General features: G+C 38.5%; 1 protein-coding gene across 1 annotated transcript in view; it reads left to right on the top strand.

Annotated features, from left to right (window-relative positions):
- ITPR1 (inositol 1,4,5-trisphosphate receptor type 1) overlaps positions 1–23,197 on the top strand; it is a 532,169-nt gene that overhangs the window by 348,098 nt on the left and 160,874 nt on the right. The window contains exons 14-23 of the mRNA XM_053689365.1: positions 13,744–13,902; positions 15,080–15,252; positions 15,445–15,564; positions 16,839–17,033; positions 17,969–18,220; positions 18,304–18,445; positions 18,582–18,735; positions 18,890–19,080; positions 19,162–19,288; positions 20,203–20,261. Coding sequence (XP_053545340.1) covers positions 13,744–13,902; positions 15,080–15,252; positions 15,445–15,564; positions 16,839–17,033; positions 17,969–18,220; positions 18,304–18,445; positions 18,582–18,735; positions 18,890–19,080; positions 19,162–19,288; positions 20,203–20,261 — 1,572 coding nt within the window. The remainder of the gene's footprint in view (positions 1–13,743; positions 13,903–15,079; positions 15,253–15,444; positions 15,565–16,838; positions 17,034–17,968; positions 18,221–18,303; positions 18,446–18,581; positions 18,736–18,889; positions 19,081–19,161; positions 19,289–20,202; positions 20,262–23,197) is intronic.

Below are 23,197 nucleotides of genomic sequence, written 5' to 3'. Positions count from 1 at the left end.
GTAGAGAGACTCCGTATGAGGAGGTTATGGACAGAATTTACGCACTTAAGTTAGCTAATTCCTTTATTTTAGATGCCGCTTTGCAGTTAGCTAGATTAGCGGCGAAAAATTCAGGGTTTGCAATTGTGGCGCGCAGAGCGCTCTGGCTAAAGTCTTGGTCAGCGGATGTATCTTCCAAGACAAAATTGCTTAATATCCCTTTCAAGGGTAAAACCCTTTTTTTTTTTTTTGGGCCAGAATTGAAAGAGATTATCTCAGACATCACTGGGGGTAAGGGACACGCCCTCCCACAATATAGGCCTTTCAAGGCCAAGAATAAGTCTAATTTTCGTTCCTTTCGTAATTTCAGGAACGGACCGGCCTCCAACTCTACAGCCTCTAGACAAGAGGGTAATGCTTCACAAACCAAACCAGCTTGGAAACCGATGCAAGGCTGGAACAAGGGTAAGCAGGCCAAGAAGCCTGCTGCTGCTACCAAAACAGCATGAAGGAGTAGCCCAAGATCCGGGACTGGATCTAGTAGGGGGCAGACTCTCTCTCTTCGCTCAGGCTTGGGCAAGAGTTGTTCAGGATCCCTGGGCACTACAAATAGTTTCTCAGGGTTATCTTCTGGAATTCAAGGAACTACCCCCAAGGGGAAGGTTCCACATGTCTCACTTTATCTTCAAACCAAATAAAGAGACAGGCATTCTTACATTGTGTAGAAGGCCTGTTAAAAATGGGAGTGATACACCCAGTTCCAACCGTGGAACAAGGAATGGGGTTTTACTCAAATCTGTTTGTAGTTCCCAAAAAAGAGGGAACTTTCAGACCAATTCTGGATTTAAAGATCCTAAACAAATTTCTCAGAGTGCCATCGTTCAAAATGGAAACTATTCGAACGATTTTACCTACAATCCAGGAGGGTCAATTTATGACTACCGTGGATCTAAAGGATGCGTATCTACATATTCCTATCCACAAAGATCATCATCAGTTCCTAAGGTTCGCCTTTCTGGACAAACATTACCAGTTTGTGGTTCTCCCATTCGGGCTAGCCACTGCTCCAAGGATTTTCACAAAGGTACTCGGGTCCCTTCTAGCGGTTCTAAGACCAAGGGGCATTGCAGTGGCACCTTACTTGGACGACATTCTGATACAAGCGCCGTCTCTTTCAAAGGCAAAGGCTCACACAGACATCGTTCTGGCCTTTCTCAGATCTCACGGATGGAAAGTGAACATAGAAAAAAGTTCCCTGTCTCCGTCGACAAGAGTTCCTTTCTTGGGGACAATAATAGATTCTTTAGAAATGAAGATTTTCCTGACAGATGTCAGAAAGTCAAAACTTCTAAACGCTTGTCAAGTTCTTCACTCTGTTCCACGACCTTCCATAGCTCAGTGCATGGAAGTAGTAGTGTTGATGGTTGCAGCAATGGACATAGTTCCTTTAGCGCGAATTCATCTAAGACCATTACAACTGTGCATGCTGAAACAGTGGAATGGGGACTATACAGACTTGTCTCCAGTGATTCAAGTAGATCAGAAGACCAGAGACTCACTCCGTTGGTGGCTAACTCAGCATCACCTGTCCCAGGGAATGAGCTTCCGCAGACCAGAGTGGGTCATCGTCACGACCGACGCCAGTCTAGTGGGCTGGGGCGCGGTCTGGGACTCCCTGAAAGCTCAGGGGCTATGGTCTCGGGAAGAGTCTCTTCTCCCGATAAACATTCTGGAACTGAGAGCGATATTCAATACTCTCAGGGCTTGGCCTCAACTAGGCCAGATTCATAAGATTTCAATCAGACAACATGACATCTGTTGCTTACATCAACCATCAGGGGGGAACAAGGAGTTCCCTGGTGATGAGAGAAGTGACCAAAATCATAAAATGGGCGGAGGATCACTCCTGCCACCTATCTGCAATCCACATCCCAGGAGTGGAAAACTGGGAGGCGGATTATCTGAGTCGTCAGACATTCCATCCGGGGGAGTGGGAACTCCACCCGGAGATATTTGCCCAGTTGACTCAATTATGGGGCATTCCAGACATGGATCTGATGGCGTCTCGTCAGAACTTCAAGGTTCCCTGCTACGGGTCCAGATCCAGGGATCCCAAGGCGACTCTAGTGGATGCATTAGTAGCGCCTTGGACCTTCAACCTAGCTTATGTGTTTCCACCGTTTCCTCTCATTCCCAGGCTGGTAGCCAGGATCAAGCAGGAGAGGGCCTCGGTGATCTTGATAGCTCCTGCGTGGCCATGCAGGACTTGGTATGCAGACCTGGTGAATGTCATCGGCTCCACCATGGAAGCTACCTTTGAGACTAGATTTTCTAGTACAAGGTCCATTCGAACATCCAAATCTAGTTTCCCTCCAACTAACGGCTTGGAAATTGAACGCTTGATTTTATCTAAGCGTGGGTTTTCGGATTCTGTAATAGATTCTCTGGTACAAGCCAGAAAACCTGTAACTAGAAAAATTTACCATAAAATATGGAAAAGATATATCTGTTGGTGTGAATCCAAGGGATTCTCATGGAGTAAGATCAAAATTCCTAGGATCCTTTCTTTTCTCCAAGAAGGTTTGGATAAGGGATTATCAGCGAGTTCTCTAAAGGGACAGATTTCTGCTTTATCTGTCTTGTTACACAAACGACTGGCAGCTGTGCCAGATGTTCAAGCTTTTGTTCAGGCTTTGGTCAGGATTAAGCCTGTTTACACACCTTTGACTCCTCCCTGGAGTCTGAATTTAGTTCTTTCTGTTCTTCAAGGGGTTCTGTTTGAACCTCTACATTCTATAGATATCAAGATGTTATCTTGGAAAGTTCTGTTTTTGGTTGCTATTTCTTCTGCTAGAAGAGTTTCTGAGTTATTTGCTTTGCAGTGTAATCCGCCCTATCTGGTGTTCCATTCAGATAAGGTTGTTTTGCGTACTAAACTTGGTTTCCTTCCAAAGGTTGTTTCCAACAAGAATATTAACCAGGAAATAGTTGTGCCTTCTTTGTGTCCGAATCCAGTTTCAAAGAAGGAACGTTTGTTACACAATTTAGATGTAGTTCGTGCTTTAAAGTTCTATTTAGAAGCAACAAAGGATTTCAGACAAACGTCTTCTCTGTTTGTCGTTTATTATGGCAAGAGGAGAGGTCAAAAAGCTACTGCTACCTCTCTTTCCTTTTGGCTGAAAAGCATCATCCGATTGGCTTACAAGACTGCCGGACGGCAGCCTCCTGAACGCATCACAGCTCACTCTACTAGGGCTGTGGCTTCCACATGGGCCTTCAAGAATGAGGCTTCTGTTGATCAGATATGTAAGGCAGCGACTTGGTCTTCCCTGCACACTTTTGCCAAATTCTACAAATTTGATACTTTTGCTTCTTCGGAGGCTATTTTTGGGAGAAATGTTTTGCAAGCCGTGGTGCCTTCTGTTTAGGTAACCTGATTGGCTCCCTCCCTTCATCCGTGTCCTAAAGCTTTGGTATTGGTTCCCACAAGTTATGGATGACGCCGTGGACCGGACACACCAATGTTGGAGAAAACCGAATTTATGCTTACCTGATAAATTACTTTCTCCAACGGTGTGTCTGGTCCACGGCCCGCCCTGGTTTTTTAATCAGGTTTGATGAATTTCTTTCTTTAACTACAGTCACCACGGCACCTTATGGTTTCTCCTGTTTTTTCTCCTGTCCGTCGGTCGAATAACTGGGGTGGGCGGAGCCTAGGAGGGACTATATGGACAGCTTTTGCTGTGCTCTTTGCCATTTCCTGTTGGGGAAGAGAATATTCCCACAAGTTATGGATGACGCCGTGGACCGGACACACCGTTGGAGAAAGTAATTTATCAGGTAAGCATAAATTCTGTTTTCTTCGAAAACTTACCTTTTTAATCCTGAGAGCCGCTGCAGCGCTTCCTGCGCCCGTCTCAAGCCATCTTTGTGGGTCCAAAATGACGAACCCGGCTTCATTCAATTACTGCGTTCCCTCAGGCTATGATTCCCCCCAGGGGGAACACCATGATTGGAGGAAGCCGGATTCGTCATTTCTGACATAAGCAGAGGCTTCCGACGGCCGGGGGAATCGATGGAGCAGCTTTCAGGATTAAAAGGTACGTTTTTGAAGAAAACTCTTGAAATGTCAATTTTGACGAATTAAAGTGCCCTTGTTTTAATAGGATTATTAAAAACCAGGCACTAATTTGTCAAAATTGACCTTCACTTTAAGTGAAATTGTCTAAATGTAACATCCCATCAGATTTAATAACTGAAAATAAAACAACGCTGCAATATACATTCAAAACCCTTTTTTGCTTGCTTTTGTTGCAAAATCAGTATGGAAATTGTTCACTTCAGCTAGAGATTCTAGTCATTACGGATGGTGAAAATTCTTACCCTGCAACATTCAGCATTGTAATTTGATTGGTTAAATCAGAGCAGAGGAGATTAGGAATTTAAATATCACCAAGCTTTTCAAGTGTTTCCCTTAATTAGTCATGATTTGCAAACACCTTGTACATTTCTATACTGTTAAGATCTTTTACAATGCCTTGTTTCTAGCATATACTATATTTAATAAACAAATACTTAATTTTTCTTTAACAAATACAGTAGAATTATTTGAGGACACTACCTTAAAGGGACACTGAACCCAATTTTTTTTTTCTTTCGTGATTTAGATAGAGCATGTGATTTTAAGCAACTTTCTAATTTACTCCTATTATCAATTTTTCTTTGTTCACTTTCTATCTTTATTTGAAAAAGAAAGTCCAGAACCCTGGACAGCACTTGTTTATTGGTGGATGAATTTGTCCACCAATCGGCAAGAACAACCCAGGTTGTTCAACAAAAATGGGCCGGCATCTAAACTTACATTCTTGCTTTTCAAATAAATATACCAAGAGAATGAAGACCATTTGCTAATAGGAGAAAATTAGAAAGTTGCTTAAAATTGCATGCTCTATCTAAATCACAAAAGAAAAAATTTGGGTTCAGTGTCCCTTTAAAGATGGCAATTTAGGTGGTTACCAACAAAAGCTATTCTATCAGAAAATATACAGGTAGTAATTTATTTTCTAAAGTTAAAACCTTCAGATGCTAAAAATACAAGATATCTAAAGAGGGTAATATGAATGTTTAGGCTGCATAATGTCACATTCAACAATGCATTTATTTAATATTGGTATAAGAGACACTGGCTAAGGTAGTGATAGTAGGTAGATTTACATACAAAATGAACAATATAGATGTGCATTTGGAGGTTTCTGATACCGCTAAATTCAGAAGAAGGCGGCCCTTAAGGGACATTAAACCCAAAATTTTTCTTTTATGATTCAGATAGAGAATTAAATTTCAAACAATGTTCCAATTTTCGTCTATTATCTAATGCTGAATTCTTAAGATATTCTTTGTTGAAGAAATGGCAATTACCATGGGTGAGCCAATCACACGAGGCATCTATGTGCAGCTACCAATCAGCAGCCACTAAGCCTATCTAAATATGCTTTTCAGCAAAGGGTATCAAGAGCATTAAACAAATTAGATAATAGAGGTAAATTAGAAAGTTGTTTAGAATTACATACTCTTTCTAAATCATGGAAAAAAAGTGGGTTTCATGTCCTTTTAGTTCTGTTCTGCTAGCAGTGTATACTGCAAGCAATGGGAAAGTTAATCAGCTACCTGCTGAATACCAACATGCCAGATTATAAGTAAGCAGGTACAGCAGCAATCAGAGTATATAGTAAATTTAGTAAATTTCAAAAATGTTATTGGAACAAGAGGTATTGTAAGACTGGAGCAATTTATTTTTACATGGTCAGTCTTATTAAATGGCAATGTTGGCGTTAAAGGGACACTAAAACCAAATTTTTTCTTTTGTGATTCAGATAGAGCATGCAATTTTAAGCAACTTTCTAATTTACTCCTATTATCAAATGTTCTTCATTCTCTTGGTATCTTTATTTAAAATGCAAGAATGTAAGTTTAGATGCCGACCAATTTTTGGTAAATAACCTGGGTTATTCTTGCTGATTGGTGGATAAATTCATCCACCAATAAAAAAGTGCTGTCTAGAGTCTGAACCAAAAAATAAGCATAGATGCCTTCTTTTTCAAATAAAGATAGCAAGTGAATGAAGAAAAATTGATGATAGGAGTAAATTAGAAAGTTTAAAATTGCATGTTCTATCTGAATCACGAAAGAAAAAATTTAAGTTCAGTGTCCCTTTAACATTTGCAGAGTAGCAAGCAAACCTGGGAAAAACAGGCATTTAAGTGCAAGAGGTTAAAATATAGTAGTTTCCAAAAAACAGTCCCTATACACAGGCAGATTTATACGCTGATATTCAGGCACAAACCGTGTCATGATCCAAACTTAAGGAAGCCGGAGTCGGCAAAATAGACACTCACTCAGTGCATCGGCCCAGAGGAGTGTGAGAAACTTTTAAAGACTATATCAAGCAATATCTGGTCAATTTTGAAATCAAAGCAAAAGGCAGTAATGAACTGCAGATTCAAAGACTGTGCTTGTAATCCTCCTAAAAAAGGAACAGACCAAGGTAACTTTATAGTCATTATTCTGAAGTACATCCATTGGCACTATAAACATGACGATTCAGGTTTTAATTGTTTTTAATGCAAGATTATTGCATCTTTTTTAAAATATATTTTGTTGATTTATATATAATTTGCTTATCTCTTAGAACGTTACTATCCTGTTTATGCTTATTTCTATAGTCCAAACATATTTTTTTTATTTTAAGCAAAGGTGTGTGTTTGTGTGTGTGTGTTTGTGTGTGTGTGTTTGTGTGTGTGTGTTTGTGTGTGTGTGTTTGTGTGTGTGTGTTTGTGTGTGTGTTTGTGTGTGTGTGTGTGTGTGTGTGTGTGTGTGTTTGTGTGTGTGTTCATCTGAAACTTTGGGGCTTGGTTAGAAAATCTGTACTATTATAACATAAGCAAAACTTTACATTTTTAGAAAAACACTCCTAGATGGAATATATAAATGGATCATCTACAAAACATTTATGCAAAGAAAAATCTTTTAAAGGGTCATAAACCACAACATTTTCTTTTGTGATTCAGATAGATCATGTTATTATAAACAACTTTCCAATTTAATTCTATTATCTAATTTGCTTCGTTCTCTTGGTTTCCTTTGTTAAAAAGCATACCTAGGTAGGCTCAGGATTATTATTATTATCATCGGTTATTTGTAGAGCGCCAACAGATTCCGCAGCGAGCAGCAATTTACTACTGGAAGGTAGCTGCTAGTTTGTGGCTGCACATCTGTCTTTTTTTATTGGCTCACCTGTTAAGCTAACTTCCAGGAGTGAATTGCAGATCTCCTTGAGTGCTAATGATGGCTCTGAGCTGTCAGATTTTCCCACTCTGGTGCTAATGATGGCTCAGAGCTGTCACTAGCTCTCTCCCACCTTGAGGGAGATCTGGGGGCTCCCACCTGCTCCTACCCTCGGTGATCGGGCCTGCATAGTGACAGGCATCGCCGGGGCTTCACGTTATGCGCGGTGACGTCACAAGCAATAATGTGATGACGTCACCGCCCAACTTTATTTATACTTAATAATGTTAAGTATAGGAGCAGGGGGCATGCTGCTTAGAAACCTGTATCTCAGGCATCTAAACAGCTACAGACCCCCAAGACCCACCATTGGAAAGGTAATCGCATAACCTTTCCAACAGTGTAAGTCTTGGGGGTCTGAAAAATAAAGAAACCTTAAAAAAAATCTTAGCACCCAGGTGGGAAAGTGCTTAGCACTCAAAGGGTTAACAAACAGTACCAAGAGAACAAAGCAAACTTATTAGAAGTGAATTGGAAAGATGTTTAAAATCGTGAAAGAGAAACATGTATTTGTTTGCAGCAGTCTACTCTAAGGCAGCTATTGATGGTAATCTGTAAATATTAAAATGTGTGCTTTGCAATTTTCTCGTAATTTGAATCTGATAGGACATATAGTGACCTTAGGGGTCTGTCATGTAATTGTGAAGAAGTCAGCTTGTTATCCTCTATCTGGTTTAGAAGATATGGAAGAAGGTCTTTTGTGTCAGTGAAGATAATTAGAAATTGGAATCATCTTGACCTAGATTTGTCTGCTTGATTAATATAGACATATAAGTCTACCTGTTTAAACCATCGTCTTAGTATAACATTCAGTCATTTTTATTTTTTTAACTTATACTGGATCAAATAGATGGTTCTTTCAAAATTCCCAATAAAATCAAGCTGGATAGTTACTGAGATAAGCTTTATGAAAGACAGGCAACACAATATTTTGATCTCTAAAGAAAGGAAAAAGTAACCACTATCATGGCACACACTTATAAACAGATAAGTTAAACCTAATAGAAAGGGCCATACATAAAACTTAACATTTATTTAAATGATTAAAAAAGCATCCTATTGAATGCTTAATAAAATCACTTAAAAACTAAACAAAGTAGCACTGTCGGGGTTTCTGGAAACTAACACACGTGTCAATGGTACAATTAACCTTTTTGCGACGTAAGGACTTTCCATGCTGTCCTAACTGCGCTGTTCTGTAGCGCTGTTAGAACGGCATGGAATGTCCTAGCCGTTTGGCTGTACTGAAGCCAACGGAACTTCCTGAATGGGATCGGGTCATGGTGGGCGTGCCTAGCATTGTAGCCCCCCCCATCTCACCTGATTCCATCATTTAAATCTCAAATTAAACCCGGCATGAAAGGGTTAAAGTGAATGTAAACTTGAGCTTATTAGCGCAAGTCATACGATAGAAGTTAAAAAATTAAATGTTTAGTATACTACTTCAGAGATATTTAACATGAAACACTGTAAGGATTAGAGCCGTGCTTCCACCTGCCATATTCAGCAATTGATTGACCGAGGTCTCATCTGCAGTAAACTAATAATTCAGCCCCTTTGCACAAACGTCACGGCCTGGATGGAAACTATTAGTATGACTCGACTTTACATTCACTTTAAGCAGAGGATCATCAGCCCAAAAATTAGAAATATCAACAAATGAAACGGGATTCAGAGGCCCATTGATCTTAAATAGATCCCTAGCAGTTTGTCAACTATGTTTTTGTGATGCCCACAAATGTGGGATATGGGGTGGGCTTATCAAACTATCTCTCAATAGATGGCTACTCACAATTATTGTGAAAAAAGTCCGGGCTTGATCGTACTAACAGATATACAGGGAGTGCAGAATTATTAGGCAAGTTGTATTTTTGAGGATTAATTTTATTATTGAACAACCATGTTCTCAATGAACCCAAAAAACTCATTAATATCAAAGCTGAATAGTTTTGGAAGTAGTTTTTAGTTTGTTTTTAGTTATAGCTATTTTAGGGGGATATCTGTGTGTGCAGGTGACTATTACTGTGCATAATTATTAGGCAACTTAACAAAAAACAAATATATACCCATTTCAATTATTTATTTTTACCAGTGAAACCAATATAACATCTCAACATTCACAAATATACATTTCTGACATTCAAAAACAAATCAGTGACCAATATAGCCACCTTTCTTTGCAAGGATACTCAAAAGCCTACCATCCATGGATTCTGTCAGTGTTTTGATCTGTTCACCATCAACATTGCGTGCAGCAGCAACCACAGCCTCCCAGACACTGTTCAGAGAGGTGTACTGTTTTCCCTCCTTGGAAATCTCACATTTGATGATGGACCACAGGTTCTCAATGGGGTTCAGATCAGGTAAACAAGGAGGCCATGTCATTAGATTTTCTTCTTTTATACCCTTTCTTGCCAGCCACGCTGTGGAGTACTTGGACGCGTGTGATGGAGCATTGTCCTGCATAAAAATCATGTTTTTCTTGAAGGATGCAGACTTCTTCCTGTACCACTGCTTGAAGAAGGTGTCTTCCAGAAACTGGCAGTAGGACTGGGAGTTGAGCTTGACTCCATCCTCAACCCGAAAAGGCCCCACAAGCTCATCTTTGATGATACCAGCCCAAACCAGTACTCCACCTCCACCTTGCTTGCGTCCGAGTCGGACTGGAGCTCTCTGCCCTTTACCAATCCAGCCACGGGCCCATCCATCTGGCCCATCAAGACTCACTCTCATTTCATCAGTCCATAAAACCTTAGAAAAATCAGTCTTGAGATATTTCTTGGCCCAGTCTTGACGTTTCAGCTTGTGTGTCTTGTTCAGTGGTGGTCGTCTTTCAGCCTTTCTTACCTTGGCCATGTCTCTGAGTATTGCACACCTTGTGCTTTTGGGCACTCCAGTGATGTTGCAGCTCTGAAATATGGCCAAACTGGTGGCAAGTGGCATCTTGGCAGCTGCACGCTTGACTTTTCTCAGTTCATGGGCAGTTATTTTGCGCCTTGGTTTTTCCACACGCTTCTTGCGACCCTGTTGACTATTTTGAATGAAATGCTTGATTGTTCAATGATCACGCTTCAGAAGCTTTGCAATTTTAAGAGTGCTGCATCCCTCTGCAAGATATCTCACTATTTTTGACTTTTCTGAGCCCGTCAAGTCCTTCTTTTGACCCATTTTGCCAAAGGAAAGGAAGTTGCCTAATAATTATGCACACCTGATATAGGGTGTTGATGTCATTAGACCACACCCCTTCTCATTACAGAGATGCACATCACCTAATATGCTTAATTGGTAGTAGGCTTTCGAGCCTATACAGCTTGGAGTAAGACAACATGCATAAAGAGGATGATGTGGTCAAAATACTAATTTGCCTAATAATTCTGCACTCCCTGTAGTTATCACAATTATACGATCATGACCAAGCATTAGTAATACCAGTGGTCCAGAGTACTCAGACAGGCAAATGCCTGAAGCGCGTTTCGCATGAGCTTTTTCAAAGAGGCTCCGACATTGCTACTTTGTTTAGTTTTTAAGTGATTTTATTAGGATGCTTTATTTACCATTTAAATAGATGTTAAGTTTTATGTATGGCCCTTTCTATTAGCTTTAACTTATCTGTTTACAAGTGTGTGCCCTAATGGTGGTACCTTTTTTTGTTTTTTTCTTTTCATTTGAGATCTCCTCATGTTTGACCACTAGGGCACTCCCCATTGGGATATCTGTGTATGGGCAAATAATTGGAGATAAGATTTATTGGTTTAGTTCTATACCTACATTGTTAATAAACACTATATATTGCTAGGATATCCATAGCTTTTAAGTAAACTATGAACAGAATGATAGATGCAACTTTTCAAAAATCCTGTTTAGTTTTTCCAAGAGGTTTATAAGCAGAAGTACATTACTTGATGGGGACAGAAAACTGTGGAAATCCCTAATCAATACTGGCAAGCAAATTCATGATACAGCTCCTAATCGCCGAATCTTCCGTTTTTCTAAACTATGTACAGAGCATTATGTAACTGACTTTTAAAAATAAAAATGTTGAATAAAATCCTCATGTAACGCTTCAGATCTAACAGGGTTTAGTTATTGTATTTGTTTATCTGAAAGACGCACAGATGTGGATGTCACACACCTAAGCTTCAAAGCAGGGAAGCAAATACATATCCGGGTATCCCTCTTCTTTTTAAGATATGGACTAAGTTTCTACACCTACTTTCTAGCTCTTCAGTAGCAGTAGTAATTCTGTATTCGTTTCTGGTTTTCTATTTAGCTGATCTCTGGGTCCTAGTTTAGTATCAGGTATGTAAAGAACTGCCAATGAATCCTTAACCTGAAAAATTATTTTCTTCAAGCCAAATAAGATTAATCTTGTAGCTTTCTTAAGGACCTTCCATGCTTAAACACTACTAAAAGATAAGGTTGTCCTAATGTTCCAAGAAAATATAATAATCTATTAGTTTTGTCATGGAAACCATATCTTAAAAACGTAAGCAATTTAATTCTCAAATGTTACATCTTTAAACGTGCATCATAAACATAAACATTACTTGTCCACAGTCACCCAGTGGTGTTCAAGAAATTATTAATTATGATTATTATTATTATTAGTATTAGGAGGATATTAAACTCAAGAGTTTTGTGTGTTTGAAAGAGTAGCTAACATATTTCTTTTAATTCTTGGATGATTGTACAGGATAGTGTATTCTTCCCTTTATTTGATTTCTTAAATGTGATTGTTTCCAATTTAGATAAATTTCTCCCCCTCCATTGTTTACAATAACTTTGCTGTTCTGCCTTATTTTTCAGTTAAGTCTCAATTATCAAATTACTTTGTTTATGTTGAAACGTATACCTAGGTATGTTCAAAATCGGCAATACACTACTAATAGATTTCTGTTAATTGGCTACACATATGTCTCTGGTCAATGGCTCTCCAGATGTGTTCAGTTAGGGGCCAGTAGTACATTGCTGTCCTGTGGATGACTTTAACTATGCGTTTGACCCATTTGTAGGGGTTAACCCCTTTATGACCAATGACGGAATTATTCCGTCAAGGACACGGCTTTAGTTTGTTCCATAAGGGGTTAAACAGTTATTTGCAAATGGATCAATAATAAAATTATCTAATACATTCAAAAAATGTTGTTTTGTAGTTATGTCCCTTTAATAGATTGTAATCCTGCTACTTTTGATGTTCTTTATTCATTTATAAGAAATACACAAATACAAATACCCAATTGAGCTGTTCTTTTTGTAACCCAGGAAAGCCAAAGCAAGGAATCTTTGGGAAATATCTGTCTTCTCTTTATCTCATTTAACAGCACCATGTTTAAATATTCTGCCCAGAGTTTTAATGCTCGGATTCACTATTGGGTCAAATGACAAGTAGAATGCCCAAGAGACGGCAGTAAATGTCTTGTAGCTGAAAACACTTGTACTGGCGCTACAGGATTGCAGAAATCCTAGATGACCATGACCGACTTTGTCACCATTTATAGGAAAATAAGCTTTCAGCTCATGTGGAAGCTTGTGCACTAGGCAGAGATTTGCTCTGAAGCGTTAATCTGTTCTGCATAATCATCACAAAAAAAGTTGCAACTTGAACATTTACAGAAAATCTGATGGATTATCTCAAAAATGTAAAAAAGCTCTTAAAGGAACGTGAGATCATTGTATCTGCATCCGTTTCCGTTTAGGACCAGCAGTGCTCTGTGGGTGCTGAGTGTACTTCTACTGCAACAGTTTGTGGCACTGATTAAATAACTAATAAATCCATTTAGAATTATTAAATGTATTTAGAATTGAGACTTAATGGGACAGTTAACACCAGAATTGTTATTGTTTAAAAAGATAGATAATCCCTTTATTACCCGTTCCCTAGTTTTGCATAACCAACAGTTATAAACTCTGATTACCTTGTATTTAAGCCTCTGCAGACTGCCCCCTTATTTCAGTTCTTTTAACAGACTTGCATTTTAGCCAATCAGTTCATGTGTGTCATATAGATAACATTGAGCTCACACATGTGAAGTTTACCTAGAAGTCAGCACTAACACCCTCTAGTGGTGAACTGTCAAAATGCATTCAGATTAGAGGCGGCCTTCAAGGTCTAAAAAATTGGCATATGGGCCTACCTAGGTTTAGCTTTTAACTAAGAATACCAAGAGAACAAAGAAAATATGCTATAAGTATTTTGGAAAGTTGTTTTAAATGACATGCCCTATCTGAATCATGAAAGTTTAATTTGGACTTGACTGTCCCTTTAACGTCCCATATACTTCACTATGTTTCTGTTGTAATTATTGTACACCTTAAAAAATATAATGTAATTTTGTTAGTGCATCGCAGCTGAATAATAAAAATAAGCACATGGTAGTGCATGGGCATGTGTTGGTGGCTCTGATTAAGTGTATTTTCTAGATCTTCAAGCTGCTGCAGGCTCCATTCACAGATAGCGGTGATGGTCCAATGCTAAGGCTAGAGGAGCTCGGAGACCAGAGACACGCGCCATTTAGACACATCTGCCGGCTTTGCTATCGGGTACTAAGACACTCTCAGCAGGACTACCGCAAGAATCAGGTGTGTTGTTTTTATAAACATAGGTGTTGATACAAACTGATGGGGATTGCTACTTTGTTCACCAATGTTTCAAAAATGCTCTTGATGCAGTTTACTGCTAATATTTTTAATAAATGGCTATCCCTATAGGGTAGTAACTTGATAAACCCCCTTGTGCTTTTAATTTATGATATATATATTTTTTATCTGAGAATGTTGTTCAGTAGGGACATTTAAAGGGACAGTACACCGTAAAATTGTTTTTATATTAATGTATTTTCAATGACTTGTTATACCAGCTGCAGAGTATAAAACATATGAGAAATTGCATTGTCAGGTTTATTTGTGTATATGAAGTAGCTCGTTTTGTGCTTTTAAACCACAACCTATTACAATGGTTTGGGCTTCAGGTAATATCAGATCTCATTATGTTATCACTTTGTGTACACACACTTGCTTCCTTATCTTATATTTGTCTGGAAAACTAAAGCTCAATACATAGAGAGAACAATGGAAAATTATAATTTTTTAACCACCACCCCACTGTGAGTTTAATTTCTTCTGCTGGCTGTGTTTACTTAGGCTATTCAATAGCTGAGACTCCAGTGTCAAAACTTTCAGTATAGGTTGGGAAACCACAGGCTAAATCAGCTATTTCAAAGTCCAAAATAGGGGTAAAGGAGCTACTTGTAAACTATTTAATACACTCCAGCAGGTAAAATGGATCATTGGGAACAATTTAAATGGTAGAAAATGTTTGGGTGAACAGTCCCTTTAAACCCCCTACCCCTTTTTTCCTCCTTTTTGTTTTTGAAATGTATTGTTTTCCCTATAAATTAACCTTTAAATAATTGATTAATACTAATACTGGGGCTTTCTGTTAACCTCATATCAAGCATGATCTGTTTGTACCAATCACCTCTCCATATGCTCAGATGGTTGCCAGAGATGTGCAGATGGTCCTGATCTTGCGTAAAAATAGATATGTAGATACCTTCATGAACCATCTAGTTTATCTCCTATTTTAGCACTAGAAAATCCCTTTATTGGTTAATGTCTAGTTTTATTTTTTGTCTTTTGTAGAAAGTCTTATTGTACTAATCTTACACAGAATTGATTACTTAGGAAGACCTGTTCTAGACAGATCTGGCACTTTATAACACTCTAACACATGACTTCTGCCTTTGTTTGATCACAGGAATACATTGCTAAACAGTTTGGCTTCATGCAGAAGCAGATTGGTTACGATGTGTTGGCAGAGGACACCATAACTGCACTACTACATAATAACCGCAAGCTTTTGGAAAAGCACATAACTGCTGCGGAAATAGACACCTTTGTGAGTCTGGTGCGGAAAAACAGGGAACCACGGTGAGACCAATAACCATGTAGGCATTTGCTGACATATGCTTTGTTCTGTCAGGGTATAGAAATAAAGTTATGAGACTTTGAAGAGAGCATGGCAGATGCGTTTTAAGAGAGCTTGGGAGATGTGTGATTTCTGATACTAGTGGTGATATTGGATACCAAGAACATCATGTGACGTTTTGTTCTGCTTATCAGGTTCCTGGATTATCTTTCGGATCTTTGTGTGTCCATGAACAAATCTATCCCAGTGACGCAAGAGCTCATCTGTAAAGCTGTGCTAAACCAGGCAAATGCAGATATTCTCATTGAAACAAAGTAGGTATAACAAAAGAATACATTATGGCTGTCCAAAAATGTAAGAGCTGTTAAAGGGACAGTCTACACTAAAGTTGTTATTGTTTAAAAAGTTAGATAACACCTTTACTACCCATTCCCCAGCACAACCAACATTGTTATATTAATATAATTTATAACATTTAAACCTCTAAATTGCTGCCTTTTTCTAAGCCACTACAGACAACCTCTTAACAAATGTTTTTTTATTTGCTGTTCACAACAGGAGACTGCTAGTTCACGTAGGCCATATAGAGAACATTGTGCTCATGCCTGCTGAGTTATTTAAGTGTCAGCAGAACGCGGCACTAATTCGCTAAAATGCAGGTCAATAGATCATTTTAAAAAAGTCATTTGATCAGAGGACTGTCAGAAGATGCTTAGATACAAGGTAATCACAGAGGTAAAAAGTGTACTGTATTAATATAACTGGTTATGCAAAACTGGGGAATGGGCAATAAAAAAATTATATATAGTTTTAAAACAATAACAATTCTTGTGTAGACTGTCCCTTTAAAGTCATCTTGTATTTATGCATCATATATATTGAAAGTTAGAGACGTGAAGCACATTTTTTTTTTCTTTCATGATTTAGATAGAGCATACATTTTTAAACAACTTAGTAATTTACTTAAATTATCAATTTTGCTTAATTTTCTTGTTATCCTATATTGAAGGAGCAGCAATACACTACTGGGAGCTAGCTACTTCGGTAAGCCAATGACAAGTCTTATAAATGCAGCCAGCAATCAGCAGCTAACTCTGAGGTCCTGAGACTACCTAGGTATGCTTTTCAACAAAGGATACCAAGAGAATGAAGCAAATTAGATAATAGAAGTAAATTGCAAAGTTGATTAAAATTGTAAATGAGTTTATAAATGGTTTTAAAGGGACATGAAAGAAAAATTAAACTTTTCATGATTCGAATGGAGCATGCATTTTTGAGAGAGTTTACTTCTGTTATCAAATGTATTCTCGGGGTATTCTTTGTTGAAAAGCATTCCTAGTTAGGATTATGAGCAGCAATTAACTAAATTAGGTACTGGAAGCTAGCTGCTGATTGGTGGCTATGAGCATATGCCTCTTGCCATTTGCTCACAAGATGTGTTCACCAGGGTCCCAATAGTGCATTGCTGTTCTGGAGTAAACTTTAACTATGCAGTTTATGGGTTAAATGCAAGAAACAGTGCAGTTGTTTTTAACAGTATAGCATTGTTATATATATATAACTACAGCACTCGGTCCTCTCTCTATAGGCTCGTTCTTTCTCGTTTTGAGTTTGAGGAGGTGACTGCAGGGGACAACTCTCTGGAGTCAGGAGAAGATGAAGAGGAAGTTTGGCTTTTCTGGAGGGACAGCTCTAAGGAGATAAGGAGTAAGAGTGTAAGAGAACTGGCACAAGATGCCAAGGAAGGTCAGAAAGAGGACCAGGATGTATTAAGTTACTACAGGTGAGAGGATGGTTTTGTGACCAAAGTGCTCATAACTAGTATAGTGAGGATTCTGTAATGGGTATGTGTGTCGTGTGTGTTTTTTTTTTTTTTTTTATTCAAATTGGACTATGTGCTATAATTTGTAGACCTTCCAAATCAAGGGATATATTTGGAAGTCCCTTCCTTGTCTAAACTAATCAAAGTAGTTTAGCTCTCAGATGAATAGAAAGAGGTGCATAGTATACTGCAGTTGCCAAACCATTAAGGGGGCATTTTAAAATGTATTACAGTGGAAAACTGAGCTATCTAGGTTTTTTTTTTTTTTTTTTTTTATAAGATGATTATATTTAACAGATTAATTGTTTATCTTCTGATATATTAGATAAAAAAGATCAGTCCCTGAACCTGTGGGAACCCTGGAATCTGTATGAGGAAGCTAGAAGAGAATTAGGGATTTGATAGGACTTCGGTAAAGGCTGCACTTCAAGTTGTGAAGATGATAAATTGAGGGTGGCAGGTAGATCTGTAAACTAGAGTACTCCCTAGCTGGGTATGGTGGACCTGACCCCAATAAGGAATTACATGTTATTGTTCTAGATTAGCTGATGATGAAATAAAATGTATATCTCATGTTCCTTCTACTTTCCTGCAAATCAACTGTTAATATATTATGCTCATTGTCAACACATTGTCATTGATGGTACCCTCTTAGGCACCTGTATTACTTTGGTAGATATTCATTGCTAATTTTTTTCTTCTTTTTTTTTTTTTTTTTTTTTTTTTTTTAAACCCCAATGTTTTTTTACTTGTAAGATTTCTTGGTTTTGAAAATTTTAATAACATTTGTTTAAACCAAAAAATGTATGACGGTGGTATATTTTTTGCATTTCTTTCATGCTTTTTAAAAGTTTGTTTACCTCTTGAACTTTTTTAAATTCATTTATTTTTTGCAGATATCAGCTTAACCTCTTTGCTCGCATGTGCTTGGACCGGCAGTATTTAGCTATTAATGAGATTTCTGGGCAGTTGGATGTTGACCTTATCTTGCGCTGTATGTCAGACGAGAACCTGCCATTTGACTTGCGTGCTTCTTTCTGCCGACTCATGTTACACATGCATGTCGATCGTGATCCTCAGGAACAAGTGACACCTGTCAAATATGCCAGACTGTGGTCTGAGATACCATCTGAAATTGCAATAGAAGAGTAAGTCTCCCTTGGAATGTAAAGAGTTAAAGCAACATGCCAGATGATTCTTCTCTAACTTTTGCGGGTTTGATTTCTTCTAGTTATGACAGCAGTGGTACATCAAGGGATGATATCAAGGAACGTTTTGCTCAGACTATGGAGTTTGTGGAAGAGTATCTACGTGATGTGGTGGGACAAAGATTCCCATTCTCAGACAAGGAGAAAAACAAGCTGACATTTGAGGTGATGGAAATAAGACTGCAAGTGACCAATCTTTATGCTTAGAGTAAACTAGAATCGTGAGAATTGATTGGTAGTATGTTCTGTAAATAAGGCTTTAGATATTCCTTCTGTACTTTCACCTTGTCTCTCCTTCCAGGTTGTGAACTTGGCTAGAAATCTTATCTACTTTGGATTCTACAACTTCAGTGACCTTCTTCGCCTAACAAAGATTCTGTTGGCCATCCTAGATTGTGTCCATCTTACTGCCAGCTTCCCCACGAACAAGATGGGCAAAGGAGAGGATAACAAAGGTGGGCTTGGCTCGGTGGGCAAGAGGATAACACTCTTCTCATTGCCACACATGCACATCTTAACTTTCCCAGTGCTCATGTCCTTTGGTTACTTTTCTTCCTTTTTTATCCTGAGATTATCAGTATGACCCAGTTACTTTGTGGCTTTCTACAGGGGGCAGCAATGTGATGCGCTCCATACATGGTGTTGGAGAGCTGATGACTCAAGTTGTTTTGCGTGGAGGAGGATTCCTACCCATGACACCCATGGCTGCTCCAGAAGGAACTATCAAACCACAGCGGGAACCAGAGAAGGAGGATATTCTTGTGATGGACACAAAACTCAAGATTATAGAAATTCTTCAGGTATGGAGACACCATACTTCTGTATTTGGCTATTGAGTGGGTTTATTCATCATATAATCCCCCATCTTGCTTTCTTTGCAGTTCATTTTAAATGTGCGCCTGGACTACCGCATCTCCTGCTTACTTTGTATATTTAAATCTGAATTTGATGAAAGCAATGCACAAACTGGTGAGGGAGGGTCCACTGAAACTGCTAGCGTGGTACCTGGTAAGATTAAAAAGGGTCAAAGTCTTTCAGCATAGATAAATGAGGGTGTGTGTGAATGTTTAGTGACGTGACCTGTTCCAAAGTCGGGGGGGGGGGGGAAGGGTTGACAGGCTGACTTGCATGAGGCAAGGAATGCTAAATAAACACTTCATCATGAGACACAGTGACTCAAAATGATGAGGCAGGGAAAATGAGGCCAGTAACTGTGCTCAGGATATTTGTTGCAGTGTAATGCAAGTCTCAGAGTAGCGTAGGTGATTATGAACACAATTTTAAAGGAAAATAACTGCCTGTACAGTGTGTGCTGCCACAACTAGTCCTCCATTTATAGATTCTATACTGCACAACTGTAGTGAAGTCTAAGTAAACTTTAGCCAAGAAGTCAATTAAGCATTAATCTATACAGCTCTGAATAATTGCTACTTATCTAAAGCTATTCTAAACCTTCCAAGAACTTGAGTATTGATAAGTCATAATGGTTGTAGGAATACCTGCTAAAGGAATACAATATTTGACAGTATTTCTTAGGACGGATTAAGTGTGGCTCTGCCTTTTAAGGATCATAGATGGATCACTGTAACATGAAAACATCTAAGTAAATGCATATATACTCAAGACTATAATAAACCTTTGTGTTTGTAATACATGACAACTTAAGATTCACACCTCCTCCTCCTCACAAGTCTTGAGAGGATTGATGCTTCTCCCACACATACTGTGCGTTATATTAAGCACTTAATATCGTATAGATTATTTATACTACTCAGTTCATTTTAACTATTTATTTTTTTTTATAATTGGTTTGCTTGGGCCCTTTAATCATTCATATTGGTGTTCCTTAGAAAACTGGAGTTGAAAACTCCATATATAGATGAGGTATTTTCATCGTCTAATTTCCTGCTTTTTATTTTAAGGAGCACTGGATTTTGAGCACATCGAGGAGCAGGCAGAAGGGATCTTCGGTGGCAGGAAAGTATCTGCAAGTCTGAGTAACAGTATATACAGTATATGTTATAATACAGTATACTAGTGGAACTCCTGTGAGGAAGCAGATAGTGAAACGTGGCTGCATCAGGGTTTTTTGTTTTTAACAAGCTCATTCTTAAGAGCTAAATTAATTTGAATTTTTAAATAAATTCCCCCCCCCCCCTTTTTTTTTTTTTTTTTTTTTTAGAAACCCTGAATACAGGGAAATTGGGTGGTATTAACAATTGCGCAAGAGCAGGACCTGTCAATTGACCTCAAACGAGCGAGTGTCAGAGTGATTACTATTGCCACCTCCTGTGGTGGCAGAGAGGCAAAAGAAGCGGTGTCTGCCTCTTAAATATTTGGCTGCCAGCATGTTCATACGAGCCTGCTCTGCATAGTCTTAAAAGTTGCTAATGCATCTTCATTGGTAACATATTTACATAAACTAATTACAATAGTCAAGTTTACGTGCTACAGATACAAATTAAAGTATAAATATACAAGGATTCCAATCTAATTAGAGGTACCTCCACTTTACTGAAAAGGACATGATACCCAAATCTTGAAGCACTTGAGTGATGCAGCATAGCTGTAAAAAGTTGACTAGAAAATCACATCAATACCAAATGTATTAAAACCTCACTGTAAAGAGACTTTAAGCAGTCAATCAGGATGCTAGTCCCAGGACTTGCAAGATACTGTGTATCTTGCATGTACAGGCACAGTCATGTTCTTTTTCTATTCAGTGAAATCGCACGAGATCACAACAAAGAAAAGCACGACCTCAGCACTGCTGATGCTGATTGTCTATTGTTTTTCCAACTTGCAGCTGAAGTATAACTGTTCACAGAGCACTTACTCTGGTAAGCTGAAGAAATTGTGAGGCAAAATATCTTCCTTTTTTACATAGAGATGTTCAGGTGATATTTTCTAGTCGGCTTTTTACAGCTATGCTGCAGCACGTTCACGTAATTTAGCATATGAGTATTATGTCCCTTTGATTAATTTGTTTAACCTCATATAAATGAAGTGAGACTGCTAAAAATGCTCCTTACAGAAGATTGTAGTGTTTTTAATCTTAAAGGAATTGGGGTAAATCCTGTTTATCTAGTACCATAATTTCATGTTGCATACATTTGCAGTTTTTAATCAACAGTATAATAAGTTACATTTTATTTTAAAGTACTGCGCATTTAGAGGTATAAAGTTTGTGCTGAGCATATCTAGTCAACCAATCAACAAGAGTGAAATGCATGCAGGCACCAATCACCAGCTAGCTTCTACTAGTGTAAGATATGTACATATTTATTTTTTTAACAATGGATACCAAGAGAACAATTTTTAAAATAGAAGTACATTTTAAAATTGGCTTAAAATTACATTCTTAAATCTTTAATAGCCAGAAATGTGTTAAATTTTGGCAATTCTTGTAAAACCAACCAGAAATGATTAGCTCAGCTGATCTATAATACAGATCTGCACTTATAAAGGAAATATCAACATTTATTTCATACTATTTCAGGTAGGTTAGAGTCATTATTATAAATAATCTGGGATCCTTCTCTGGAGTTCAGTGTCAATAAACCCCTTTTAAGGTTACCTCTGTTTACACACTGCACATTGTTCTCACTTCTCTATTCAACCAAGTCAGCCTCCTTTTTCATCTAGACAGTGTGTGGTTATCATGTATACCATGCAGCGTAGAGTCAATAGTCAGCTATGTCTTGTCATTCCTGAGGCCCCTTTGTATGGGTGTTTTTTGGGGGGCTTTTTCTATAGAAAAATCTTATCAGATCCGGAATGGAAACAAGATTTTAGATGGACTTTAATCCATCCATTCTATTGAATATGGGCTATAACTTAGTTTCTTTCTAATGACACGGTGAGTCCACGGATCATCATCCATTACTGTTGGGAATATCACTCCTGGCCAGCTTGAGGAGGCAAAGAGCACCACTGGAAACTTAAGTATCACTTCCCATCCCACAACCCCCAGTCATTCTCTTTGCCTCTCGTGCAAGGAGGAGGTGAAATAATTAGGTGTCCTGATTAAGATTCTTCTATAAATATATTTTTATTTTGAAGTCTGGGCAAGATTGCTCTGGCCTTTCATCATAATTTGGGTCTAGCTGTACGCCATGTTAGTCTCTTCAGCAGGGCTGTGGTGACTTTAAAGCAGTTAGGAACTTGTCAAGTGGGCTTTGCTGCGTTTTCCTAACCTGTTGCTGCCCTGGTATAGAAAGCCTGAGTAAGCTTACTCTGCCTTTCTTTTTACATATGTCTCTGTGAGGAGCGGCATCCTCTTAAACTTTGTGAGTCATCTCACTGCCGGACGGCTAGAGTGCAGGTAAGTGCCTTTTGTTCTTCTGGGGCTAGAAGGCTGGCACTGAAGGGGTTAAGGCTCCCTCCTATTCAATTTGGGACTTAAAATCCTTCAGGGGTAAGGGTTTTTACTGCAGAGAAGGGCACTGATGCATGTGTTATGGAGACTAGGGGTTAATATCCTTCAGGGCAGGAAGGAGTTAACCCTCTATTGCGGGTTCAGTATTGTTAGCTTCTTATTTTATGTTAAGACTGCTATGTTGTATAAAATCCTCAGAGTAGGAAGAACTTTTATGGTGATGAGGAATTTTTTTTCAGGTGCCTAGTTTGCAGAGCGAGATAGTCTGCTCTGGGTTCGTATGAAGACTACACAGATCTTTATTTTTTTACTTATTTTGTGTACCGGTTTCGGCTATGGAATGTAGTGTAGAACACGCTCCATTCTTGTTGATCTAGGTCTCCGCTTTTTTTTCTTCAGTAATAATGCGGAGCCATTTCTTTTTCCTCTGGGTCCGACCCTGCCTTCTTTTCTCAATACGGAACGGAGAGGCACCATTTTGCAGTATTAACAGTTTCTTTCTGAACAGCTTTTTTCAGATGCAAACCCAAAGCAAAGGA

This window comes from Bombina bombina, chromosome 7 (assembly GCF_027579735.1).
Source record: "Bombina bombina isolate aBomBom1 chromosome 7, aBomBom1.pri, whole genome shotgun sequence".
NCBI classification, from domain to species: domain Eukaryota; kingdom Metazoa; phylum Chordata; class Amphibia; order Anura; family Bombinatoridae; genus Bombina; species Bombina bombina.
This window is presented reverse-complemented; position numbering and strand designations above follow the sequence as displayed.